General features: G+C 38.6%; 3 protein-coding genes across 4 annotated transcripts in view; all 3 read right to left on the bottom strand.

Annotated features, from left to right (window-relative positions):
• The window catches only part of LOC148741706 (hemicentin-1-like), a 61888-nt gene that overhangs the window by 14745 nt on the left and 34946 nt on the right, over positions 1-12197 (bottom strand). The gene's annotated exons all lie outside the window — the stretch shown is intronic.
• LOC148741710 (uncharacterized) lies at positions 5342-7880 on the bottom strand. 2 transcript variants are annotated; one of them, XM_088752916.1, is made up of 3 exons: positions 7444-7880; positions 6339-6374; positions 5342-5786 (listed from the first exon to the last, which is right to left on the bottom strand). In XM_088752916.1, exons 2-3 carry the CDS (start codon positions 6368-6370, stop codon positions 5555-5557), a joined length of 264 nt encoding a protein of 87 aa, XP_088609042.1. In that variant the 5' UTR covers positions 6371-6374; positions 7444-7880; the 3' UTR covers positions 5342-5554. The 2 variants fall into 2 exon arrangements, with proteins under 2 accessions (XP_088609042.1, XP_088609039.1); XM_088752913.1 differs by lacking the exon at positions 7444-7880 and having other exon boundaries at positions 6339-6688.
• LOC148741709 (uncharacterized) lies at positions 8070-11520 on the bottom strand. The gene is made up of 4 exons (XM_088744497.1): positions 10971-11520; positions 10071-10343; positions 9382-9672; positions 8070-8980 (listed from the first exon to the last, which is right to left on the bottom strand). Exons 1-4 carry the CDS (start codon positions 11479-11481, stop codon positions 8532-8534), a joined length of 1524 nt encoding a protein of 507 aa, XP_088600623.1. The 5' UTR covers positions 11482-11520; the 3' UTR covers positions 8070-8531.

The following is a 12197-nucleotide window of genomic DNA, read 5'->3' as shown; positions in this document are numbered from 1 at the left end:
TTCAAGCTTCTAGTTCTGGAGAAGAGTTATTCAAGCCTGAGACCATTTCTTTCATTCCTGAAAGTGAAAATGTTCTTTGTCTGTTTATTTTCTCTAACTGGTAATAGGGTTCTCTGTAGATGAAATTTTGGTGATAAGGTGAGTAATTGACATGCAAAAAGGGCACTAGGGCTTGTATTAATCGCAGCTGTTTTCAGTCTGTAACGGAATCGGGACTAATCATTGATTTGTCAGTGTTAGCTTTTGGTGTTTTAAAAAAATAATTACAGTTATGGCTTCTCCAAAATCATGTCTTTCTCAAACACTTTGCTGAGCTCTAACGACCATATTCACAGAGCTGCCGGATAAACTATGAAAAGATTTCAATTTAAAAAGGTAAACTGGGACTTGGGAAAAACTTAGAGTCTCTGAAATGCAGCTCAGCGGAAAAGAGATATTCAAATCATGTCATTGTCTTTACTTAGGAATAGCTGTCGTTACCACAGCTGCTACTAATTTTAGGTTTTTACTTTCAAAAGTTAATGAGAACTTCAGTTACTCGTTCTACTTTCTGTCCTTTTTCAACAAAGTCGTATAAACATAAACATAAACATACTTTATTTATTCCAGAAGCAGACTATGTTTTTACTTAAAGGAAAGGGAAAAGATGCTTCCAGAAAAAAAAGCTAAGAGGTTCTCCCTATGTGAAAACTCCCTAAAAAATAAGTCTAAATGAAAATAAAATACTTAGTTATGATTAAATATTTAAGTAAAATTTAAGCTGAGATTTAAAATGCTGAAGATTATCAGCGTCCACTATGTTTCTTGGTAATTCATTCCATAATTTAACAATCCTAATGAAAAGCGAATGTTTATAACAATTAAATCTTGCTGGTTTGACGTAAAGCTTGTACTGATGATTTGCTCTCGTACATCTAGTTGTAGCGAAATCAAGAGTCTCCAAATTCTAAATGGTAAAAACCAAAAACACTTTTATAACACTCAACTAACGATAAATAAGTTTTACGGTCGGAGAGAGTGGGCCATTTTAGCAATTTGCATCGGTCTTCGTAGGACATGTCCCCTTTGTGTTGATTTAAAGCAAGTCTTGAAGCTCTTCACTGTACATTCTCAAGAGCATGGATGTCCTTGACGAGGTAAGGACACCAGACAGGTACCACATATTCCGAAATTGGCCGTACAAGAGATTTGTAGAGCATAGAAAAAATATTTGCAGTAGCGGTGCCTATCGAGCGTTTAATAGAACCTAGGACTTTATTCGCTTTGTTTACAGTTATACCAATGTGGTTATATACTCCAAGAGAGGTCCTTAGTTATTAGAAGACCGAGATCTTTAAATTTATCTACGTCTTTCAAGGGCTTTCCTAAGAAATAATTGGTTACTGACTTATCACGTGAATGTGTAATTCGCATAGATTCACATTTATCCGCGTTAAAACGTAGTTGCCATTTACAAGCCCATTCGTTAATGTTGGTAAGATCTTCCTCTGTTATACAGCTATGTAAAGAGAAGTGTTTCTTACCTTGACACAAAAGAAGAAAAATGAACAACACAAACGTCTTGAAAAACAAATCCATAGTCATCAATAACTTGATCGCTTCTGCGCTGCACAAGTTTTTCTTCAAATCCTTTCAAAAGTATGATTATGATGCAATTTAGAATGTTTTGCGCGCGCAACAGCACGAATTGCTGAGCTTCAGATTTGTGCGTAATTCGTATAGGTAGTCATATGATTTCGAGTTCAATTTGGAATAAATAAGCACGAGTAAATTTTTTCAAAGACTAACAACATTTCATGAGACCGGAGGGCGAGTGCAATTTGTGGTCTTTGAAAAAATTTACAAGTGCTTATTTATTCCAACGTGGGCGAGAAAATCCTGTGATTATGTATTAATAATATACACGAAAAAATACGAGGTAGCTTAGCTACTCAGAAGAAAAGCGCGCGCATCACGTGCAAAAATAATTTATTCAAACCCTCCAAGTGACATTGACCTTCACATTGACCAATCATTGGGACCAATCAAAATGTCTGGTTTGTTTCTTTCTTTGCACAGAATTAACCCACTACTGCACTGAATTAACTGAAAACTGCAATCATATTAACCAATCAAAACTGAGAAACTTCTTCATGTACATTATTAGGGAATGAATCAGTACGAGTGCTGATCTAACCCAGCGATAAAAACACATGTGCTTACGTGTTTTAAATAATCTAAATGAAAATTTCTGACTCTGGTTTCCTCTTGGTCGTGGCTCACTGGTTCGGTCACTTGCCTTTATGTTGTTGCCGGGAAAGGCCGGGTTTTCACCCAAGATTTCGTTTCAAGCTTTTAAACCTTTTGTCAGGAATAATCGAGCGTTTGCACTGGTTCTCAGTTAGGTATCAGTTATCAAATAGTAGTAAGCAGCACATAAAGGCTATCAAGCGCCAGGAATCTAATCCCTGTCTCGATAGGAAATGTGCAGAAATGCATGCAGGAACGAAAATGGCGAGATTTCTTCAAAATCGACAAATCCGCAAAGCTCATTTCGCTTCGACGTATTTGACTAAATTCGTCAAAATAGTCAATTCCGCGAAGCTGATTTCGCTTTGACCAGTTTAACAGAATTTTTCAAAATCGTCAAATCCAGGAACATTTACTCGACGATTTTGACAAAATTTCGCTATTTTCGTTTCTGTGTGCATTTCTGCACATAGTGGTCTTACGAGCTCTTGTATAAATTGTTTAAAGCCTCCAGTTCCGACTTGCTGTTTTTTTTAGGAAGCCATAGACTCCCCAACGTTTAGCCAGTTGTTAGTTTCCTTTGTTAGGTTTTCTTTTGTTTAAAGTACTCTCCTTCAAACTCTGAATTAAAACGTTTTTACTTCCTCCAAATCTGTCCGCCTTTTTGTTTTGGCGCGCCTTTGCGGATTTCCTGTCAATCAATTTATTTCAACTTTCCACACTCACTTTCGATACTAGATAGGATAAATTGACATGTTCCCAACCGATGAATATACTGAAATTTTCGCATTCATATTAATAAAGAGTAAATGTTATCTGAGACGTAAATACAAATCGCGCTTGCGTTTTTCCAGATCTAGCCCGCAATAAAGATGACTGTTTTCGGGTCGGTGCAAAGTGATTGGACCTCGAACGGATACGGCATCCCTTAAAGGAAAATTTCGACACTGTTTTTATGAAGAAGGTATTCCTCAATTGATAATCACAAATTGATTTTAGTGCGAATACATTATAAATGACTTTCAAACCAATACCGGGCAATAATCATGTAACTATTGAGTTAACATCACATTAATTTAAATTCTGTGGAAGCTGGAAGGATATCAGAGAAATTTCGAGAAATAGCCTGAAAACAGATTTGAGTAATGGTGTATTAGTTGTCGTCAACAGTTTATTAAGATCGTGATATGATTTAATAAGACGGTTAGCTGGATACAGAAATGTTTAAACTTTCGATTTAACTGGTAAAGCGGAATAAAACCATTTACCACAAAGTATTTCTATTAACGGTTCATTTGACCGTTTGCACGTACCGCTGTTCATTCATCAAGCAGTAGCTATATGGATATTGGGTAGAAAAGAGTAGCACAGAGACGAAGACTAACTGGGGTTCATGGTCAGACCACTTTCTTCATGTAGGTATGGGATTACTGATTTCGAATGATTTCGGGCGTAAGTTTAGATGAATAGCACGAGTAATTCGATTTAATTTGTGACCTGTTGACTATTTGGGTTACACGAGAAATGTCAGAAATGCTGTTGATTATTAACTACTCACATAATAACCGAGAGTAAAGTCGTAATGGAACAACCCAAACTGAGGCCATGCCGTGTTGACATAGCAATAGCTTACTGTATTCCCTGGAATAAACGTCCACACTCGTAAAAGCCAGCGCCCTCTCCCGAATAAGCGCCTACCGGGCCAGCCCCCTGAGGTAAGCGCCTCCTTCGAATAACCCCCCCACCATCTCCTCCCTTAAATTCTTAACTAGTAGGGATACAAGCAAAACCTGTTTCCAATACTACTTAATTGATACCTTTTTAAGCTTCAATTACGGTCGAATCAGCAAAGTAGAATATTTTCTTTTCCGTTCCAGTCATTTGTATCTCAATGTGAGTTGCAGAATCCCCTCACACGTGAAATCTGTTCTTTAATTTTTTTTTCCTAATTCTCCGCTAACTTAATAAGCGTCACCATCGTTTAAGCGCTCTCCTTCCAATAGGTGCCCGCCCTCTGTTCGAGTCTTTGTTTAGTTGCGATGAAATCACTCGACCCAAGAAACCAAGTCTTGTTTGATATCTACCACCATGCGTTACATCAAATGACTCGTTTTACAAAATGCCCCGTCCCTTAAGTTTGACACTCAAACTTACGGGCAACTGGCAAACAATGCCCATCATTACACCCTTGACCATTTCACTCGCAAGATCTAATTAGAAATTCTCCTTACTGTCTGTCTTACAATTCTTATGACGCTAGTTTGGAGAATTTGGTATTGGATCAACTGAAAATCCCCTGATTTTCTTTTTTTCGTTATTCTCATTTCCTGTAGAAATTCTGTCTTGGTCGCTCATGGGAATTAAAGGGTTCAGCCGAATTCTTGAATAAGCGCCCTGGCACTTAATCGAGGAAATGCGGGACATGTAGTCGAGCAAAGTTATTGATAACAACTGCTGTCCTAACTATTTTTTGTTATTTTCTGGTGAGGATGCGTGCCGAATCTGCCTTTGATCATCAGAGCGCGCGTTACATCAGCCACCAGTGCAGTGCACTTAGGTGGCACGGAAAGCCGTAAAAATCTTGAACAAAAGCTCATCTTTCAAACCGGAAGTGTAAATCCCACAGGGATCAACGAACGCTTTTCATTCCACTAATTTATTCATGTTTTTCTCGTTCCCATGTTCCCACCAATAACGTAGCTCCATTGTCTGCCTTTAAAAGCACACACAACCCACAATTCCTCTATTCGCTGCGACGAAGTGCTAACGCTCGAAACGTCAGCTTTTGTAATCATTACGGTGGCCAGTTTACCATTTCAACTTTGTTGATATATTCAAATTATTTCGTTACTCCCATCGACGCAGCCCCAAAAAATTTCTTTCGAAACTATCAGCCCTTATTCAAATATATATTTAATTTTATCTTACTAAATTCACTTTGTTTCTTAATCACCGCACTGTTTAAGCTTTCTCCACAAGGATTATTTGACATCAGGTTCACAGCCAATCAGCTTGCTGAAAACCCTGCATACTAGAATCCTGGCATTCATGTTTGTCAAAATAGGTGAAATAGCTTTTCACAATTTTCTCCTGAAAAATCAAACCAAACTGATTCACATTTTAAGTAATATTTATTACCTTTTTTCCTCGATTCGAAGTCTTAAAAAGACTATAAAACGAAAATAAAGCTTAGAAGGGTGTTAGAGCTTGAAGCTACTGATTTATAAATTTACATGATAAATATTCTACAACCTAAACAAGTTCTTCGAAGTCGCTCTAATAATTAGCATCGCTTGCATCAGTGAGAGCATCTGTGAATCCAAAGTTAACTCAGCGGTGATACTGGTGGACTGCGCAAGCCCAAACTAAAGGATTTGGGATGACTTGAGGTGACAGGTTGTACTGACGTGTCAATAGTTGAGTAATTTTCGTCTGTCCCAACAAGGGCTGCATAGATGACTTCATTTTCAACGGTGTAGCAAGGATCGTTTAACGCAACATGTTGGACAGTGCGTTTATTCTCTGTGGGTCTTTCAGCTTTCTCGGGGCTGGTTGTGCTGAAAACGATAGATTGAACAAATACTCTTTTACCCTAAGGTCAAAGTATGAATAAATATAAGAAAAATGGCAACGTTTATCCTTTTTGCAATTTCTAAAGCCTCACGAAAGCAAAGTTCGCCTACTTAAGGATTACTCCCATGTACAGGACAATATACATTATCGGCGTGTAATGGATGCCTTTCTTTTAATTTTGTTGCCTCCTTACTCAGATACCATCTTAACACAGATGAATTTGAAGTAATTTTGCAAAATATTGAGGGAAGCGTTTGGTAGAAAGAGATCAAGAAGGGCACTTTGAGAAAAATATGTCTATAAGAATACAAGACACTGATCCAGGCTAAAGATATGTCACTTGACGAACTACCACTATAGAGAAATCATGACAACCAAACAGGCTGTCGCATTGAGAAAAAGCATATATCGCACACTCAAAATTGGGCAGTAGTAAAGTTAACCCCTCCCCTTCCCCCCGAGAAGTGAAACAAGAATTGACTTAAAGACAAGTAAACGAGAGTGGTACTCACGCGTAAGTGTCAATCTTTACTTACCTTTTTTCCTGCCTTTTATTTTCTTCTTTCATTTTTCTACAAAGGTAAATGATAAACACAATGATTATTAATGTCTGAGAGTAAAGGAAAATTGAACTTTGTGATGAACTGATCATGTTATAACGTAAGGATTAGGGCTGCACACAAATTAGGAAAGTAAGATAGCAGAAGAATTCCAGAAATGGAAGAAGCTTTTTTTTCCCGTACTAACTTCAAGATGGGGTATCCTACTTTTAAGCCTTTATACCCTTACATCAGTGTACATATTCTCCAGACAGTTCTTATTCTATTTCCTATGGTACTGACATGGAAAATTTGTTTGACAATACGGAACTTCGTAAATTGGTAATCAATTCGTTTTATTTACGTTTGAATCAAGGAAAATATTGTAACGACAAGTTTGTATTAGAACATAGCTAGCAGAGTCGCGCAATCAAATTCATTATACGTAAGCGTGCTCAAAATCCCGATAGTGCACGCTGATAGCGTCAGCAAATCCGACTTCGCCAGAAATTTTTTTTTCGCGCGAGCGGCCATTGCTGGTGCGGGGAAAAATAATACATTTCGCGACAATAATGGATACAAACAGAAACTCGGCCTGCTAGTCCGAAAACGAAGACAATGTTTCGACCTTTTCCCATGGGCTAGAGTTCTTAAATGAGGCAGAAGAAGAGAAAAACAAAGGAAAAGGAGACTCTGTATCAGCGCCGTCACGATTCGCTTCAACTGATATTGTTGTCCGTTTTTCGCGTCGCATTTGATGCACAATTCCACCGGCTATGTTCTAAAACAATTGGTTCATGCTTTCAGCTGTGCACTATCGAGTTATGGAGCACGTGGGAAGTTTGGAGAGCACTCAAAAAGCTAGAGTTGCCCTCGGCTATCGCCTCGGGCAACTCTTACGCTTTTTTCGTGCTCTCCAAACTTCCCGCGTGCTCCATAACTCGATAGTGCACGCTAAAGCATGAACCAATTGTTAATTGACCGAGGTCACAGTGGTGAAAAAAACCTTGATATTTATCGTAATCACACACTTACCTTTACCTGAAAAACTTACCACTTACCTGAAAAAAACCTCGATATTTATCGTAAATCACACACTTACCTTTTCTTCGTATCTCCCTTCCAACAGAGGCAAGAAATAAACACAAGGACTATCAGAACGAGTCCTCCAAGAACAGCAGGTGCAACGTGCCACTCGCCAGTAAAATCTCCACTTAACACTTTCAAGTATTTCTTGTCAACAATTCCGAAAAATTTGGAATCCTCGTAGTCTGTTGAATCGGTGGAGTAGATCACAGTGGCTTTTATAAGTTTTGGCAAACAAAGGTATCTTTTCTACAGTAACGTAAAATTGCCTGAAAATATCAGGCTTTCCGTTTTGTCGCGGGTGTGGGACAAATATTAACTCTGAGTTCCTCAAGAGATATGAAACCCAAACACCTTCAGATTACGCGCTCTGATGATCTACATCTGAGCAACATGGCGAGGTGGTGTATTTTCTACAGCGTTGCCTATCAATGATCGGTGACCGTATCTAGCTTGCTTCCAAAGGAAAATTTTAATAGGCCACTATTATTAATCGTCTTGAGAGCCATTGCTGCATGGTAATGTCTCTGTCGCTGTAAACCTCTTCGAGAGTCCTTTAAACGCTTAGAGAATAATGAAATGCCAAGATACACTAAGCAATACAAATTTCTCGTCGTAAGATGAACTTTTTTGTGAGATCGGTCCTCGCAAGTCGCACAAATGAAAACTTCTTGAATTTTCTTCGATTATTACAATGAAAAAAGGAGTCTTAAAAGACTTCTTTGGAAGCAGTGTCTACGAAGCAATATTTTTGTCGAAGGGTTGGACAAGTACTACTTGATTTGTATCACTCATTGTTACAAGCACTTAACTTTACATAAGTTTGCTACTTTGTAAGAATAATCGTTAAGTCCGCAAGTGTCTAGATTTACAATGCCGTGAGTTTTAATATCAAGAGATTTATTGTTGTCAATATCTATCAGTATTTTTATTAGTTAAAAGCACGCAGCTTATTCTAAGTGATACCTTTTTCCGTCTCCTCAAATCTGCAGACAAGCGTTATACATGTACACTTAGTATCGTCATCATTCCAACAGATAATAGCTTATTTGGAAAATGAAGACGTGATATCATGCCTTGGATTGAGTCACCAAATAGTACTGATTATGTAATCCTAGGTTCTAAAAAGGTTAATAATGCCCGTAAAGGATTTTTCGGATATTTTAAAAGAAAATCCAATTTCGACCTTTGCCTTTGGAACTTAATCGAAACGAGACAACACGCACGTAGTCTAAAATAACTTTTGAAAAGCAAGACCAGAAGAAAAGAAAAACACAAACCTGATATCCGCACTTCAATCACTTTACGTAACTCGCACGTGCTAACTTTGAGTATAACTTCGTACATTCCCGCTTGGTCTGCGCTTGCATCAGAAATTTCCAGCTCGGTTTTATCAGCGTTCGAAAAGGCGTAGTGAGGTTCCAGCCCTTGTAACATCTCTTCATTATGTTTCCAGAGTAAACTGCCTTCCAAAGATTTTTCAACTTTCAAACTGGCATTACCACCACTGGAAATTTCAACAGGACTTTTAACCAAAGCTTTAAGATTGACATCTGCAAGGTAGATTCCAATATCAATTTCTAAGGGATTATGTGGGCAGGAGAAATTTGTTTTTGGGTCTTTAACGCTGAACACCCTTTGCAGCCCGGGTTTGCCAACCTTCACCTTCCCGCCAAAAAATAACACTTGGTCTCAGCTTCCAAAACTAAAACTGTGTTGGACTGAACGCTCATGTACAAATTAGGCTGCGATGGAACAACAAGAACACTTAGTAAACAGAATTGGAAAAAGGAGAGAAGAAAGTGAATGAGGGAACAAACAGAGGAAAAGAAAAAACAAACAAATAAAAAAGGAACGAGCCAACAGAGGACTTTCAAAAGTTTCAAAGAGAAAGTTCACGCGGGAAATTCAAATTGAGATATTGTACGTTGTTACTAAATAAACATAATCTCACCGAGAACTTTCAATTTAAAACGAAAGATATCATTGTACTGTTGATGATTAGGCATCAGAGCTTGAACGGTGTAATTTCCAGAATGAGAAGGTGAAGTGTTGCTTATTTCAAGAGCTGTATGATTCATATTGTTGGTAATGGTGCAATGTTGATCATCTGCGAGGGGCCCTTCGTCATTGGACCATGATATCTGAAGACTATCTAAGTTGGTGACAATCTCCGCTTCCATAGAAATCCTATCACCCGCACAAACCTCAGCTTCAGCTTTGAGCGGCAAAATCTGAATGATGACTGTGGAGGTAGAAAAAATAGACGCACGCTAAATCACTACTGTTTCATCCTAGTTTTAAAAGTTTGACTCTTTCTTGGCGAATGCTTTGTTGTTGTCTCGAGACCTTTCAACCAGTGAAAGGTCCTCAAAAGCGATAGAGTACAGTGGAATGTCGTAACGAACTTCATGTAGATTGTGCTGGACACGCAAATAATTTTGAGAATATCACTCTTCTCTCCTTGTTTATGTTCTGATGCTGTGAACACAAAGTAATCGATGTGTTGTTTTCCTTAAACGGTTAGTGCAACGTGACCAGGCGACGACTAACGATTTCGAAACGATACTCTGCAAGTATCATCATTAATTGGTAATGTTGCGTCGTGCACCCCGTGGCAAAACCAAGAAAAACGATACAAACCTACTATTTGCACATCAAATTGTTTACGTATCTCGCATCCATCCTCTGTGAGGAAAACCTCGTAAATTCCCGCTTGTTCCAGGCCTGCACCCGAAATTCTCAAATCGGTTTTAATGCCGTTGACAAAGTTGACGTGAGGTTCCATCCCTTGCACCATTTGTCCATTATGAGTCCACAGTAAACTACCTTTCAAGGATTTATTAACTTTCAAGATGGTATCATCACCAAGGGTTATTTCAATGGGACTTTCAACCAGAGCGTCAAGATAGACGTCTACGAAATGGAGGCAAAAGAACAAGTGAATGGAGGAATACCTGAAGTTGTTACATAGCTGGCAGCGCCTGTGGGCGAGATAAACAAATGCTGTCTTCTGATTGGCTACCCGAGCGCGCAAGATTGGCCCTTCTTACCCGCTCGCCCGGGTTACCCACTTTGATTCAATGCAACCCAGAGAAATTGTAGCTTTGAGCTACTACTAACTTTAATTCAACTGAGATTTTCTACGTTTATTGATCATCATTGTAATCTTATCAAATCAAGTTAATTTTCACTTGGTCAAATGAAAAAGGAGCAAGGCCATATCAGTTGGCTTTACTTCCAAGCGCTCGAAAATGAACAGGTTAGTCTTGATTTTCAATATAGCCATATCTTTTTGCTACTTTATAACTTATTTTATTGATCAGGCTTTTATTTCTTCTTTTATAGAACTCGACTTCGACTCGGCCATTAAAATGCAAAAAAAATAGCTCGCCCAAACCTCAGCCCTCACGCCTAACGTAACGCATATACTTTTTAACACACCAAAAATAACAGCCTGCGATGATAAAAAGTTTAAAACAATGTTTACATCAGCACATTTCAGTTGTTCTATGAATAAATATTGAATAAAGTCAATCTTACCTTGAGCCTTCAAATTGAAAACAACGTTATCCCAAAGGTCGGAGTTGGGGTCTCGGACACTAAGGAGGTAATCTGAAGATAGAGATGGTAATGTGTTGCGTATGTGTAGAGATGAGTAGGTCAAATTCGTGAACATAGTGAAATGCTCATCATTTTTGCTGAGATGTATGGGTACACTTTTTGGAGGCATCTGGAACCAATATATATTCAGAATATCTAAACTGCTGAGAATGCCCGCTTGAAAAGTAACGTCATCACCAGAACAGACATTAGCTTTAGCAATGCCTGGTAAGATCTCCATGTTACCTGCAGTGATAGAATAACAATAAACTGTCAGTTCGATTAACGGTGTGTTCAAAGATGATGGTCTGTAGTCGTGAATGGCTTGGGCTTTGAGTTTTAGCACTGGCAGGCCGGAGAGTGATCTGCAATAGACATGTAAGCAGCTCTGATGATCACGGCCGTTTTGAACACTCTTGGTTTCTTGCTTACTCTGTGCTGCAGAAATCATGGACCCACCGAAAAAGAGAAATCTATTTTACAGAAAGCGATCACATTAAGACTACAAGATTTACGTTTATTTATCGTGGAACGAAAGACTTAAGTGCCAGCAAATATTAGGTAATTATAACTATTGAGAAAAACGCGCTAGCTCGGATACAGCGCATTGTATATTGTACGATTTCGACCCAAAACAAGCCACCCAAAAGTGAAAATCCAATGCGTAACAGAGAAATAATCAGGTGGTCAATTCCCGTCATTGATTCAGCGGACTTCGCTGTTCTCTTATCGATCTCTTTACGTTTTTGCCAGGTTAAAAATGGATTTCAAAGAAACAGTTTCGATTCCTTGCTTCGGTCACGAATACCATATTATCCAAGACCCAAGCACAGAAAGTTTTCCTTACCTCTGGACAAAACAACTACAGCGAGTAGCTGATTTATTTTATAAAAATCATGCATAATTAACGAGTCATCCAGCTACCAGCACAGTTTTTCCAAAATTCGTTCTAAAGGTGGTTATGATGTAACAAAATTATATTTATACAACGCGCGCGCTTACGAAAAATGATTTTCCCCGCAAGGATTCAAACCCCAGTCAGATCCCGTTTTGCTGTTTGAGGTCCTCTAAGAGAGTAGCAGGGAACTTATTGGCAATCCAGGACATTTACCTAGTTCTCATAAGACAAGCGTCAAGCATAGTGCGTGGTAATTTACCGCTATTTTC

The sequence above is a fragment of the Stylophora pistillata genome, chromosome 1 (assembly GCF_964205215.1).
Source record: "Stylophora pistillata chromosome 1, jaStyPist1.2, whole genome shotgun sequence".
Lineage (NCBI taxonomy): Eukaryota > Metazoa > Cnidaria > Anthozoa > Scleractinia > Pocilloporidae > Stylophora > Stylophora pistillata.
This window is presented reverse-complemented; position numbering and strand designations above follow the sequence as displayed.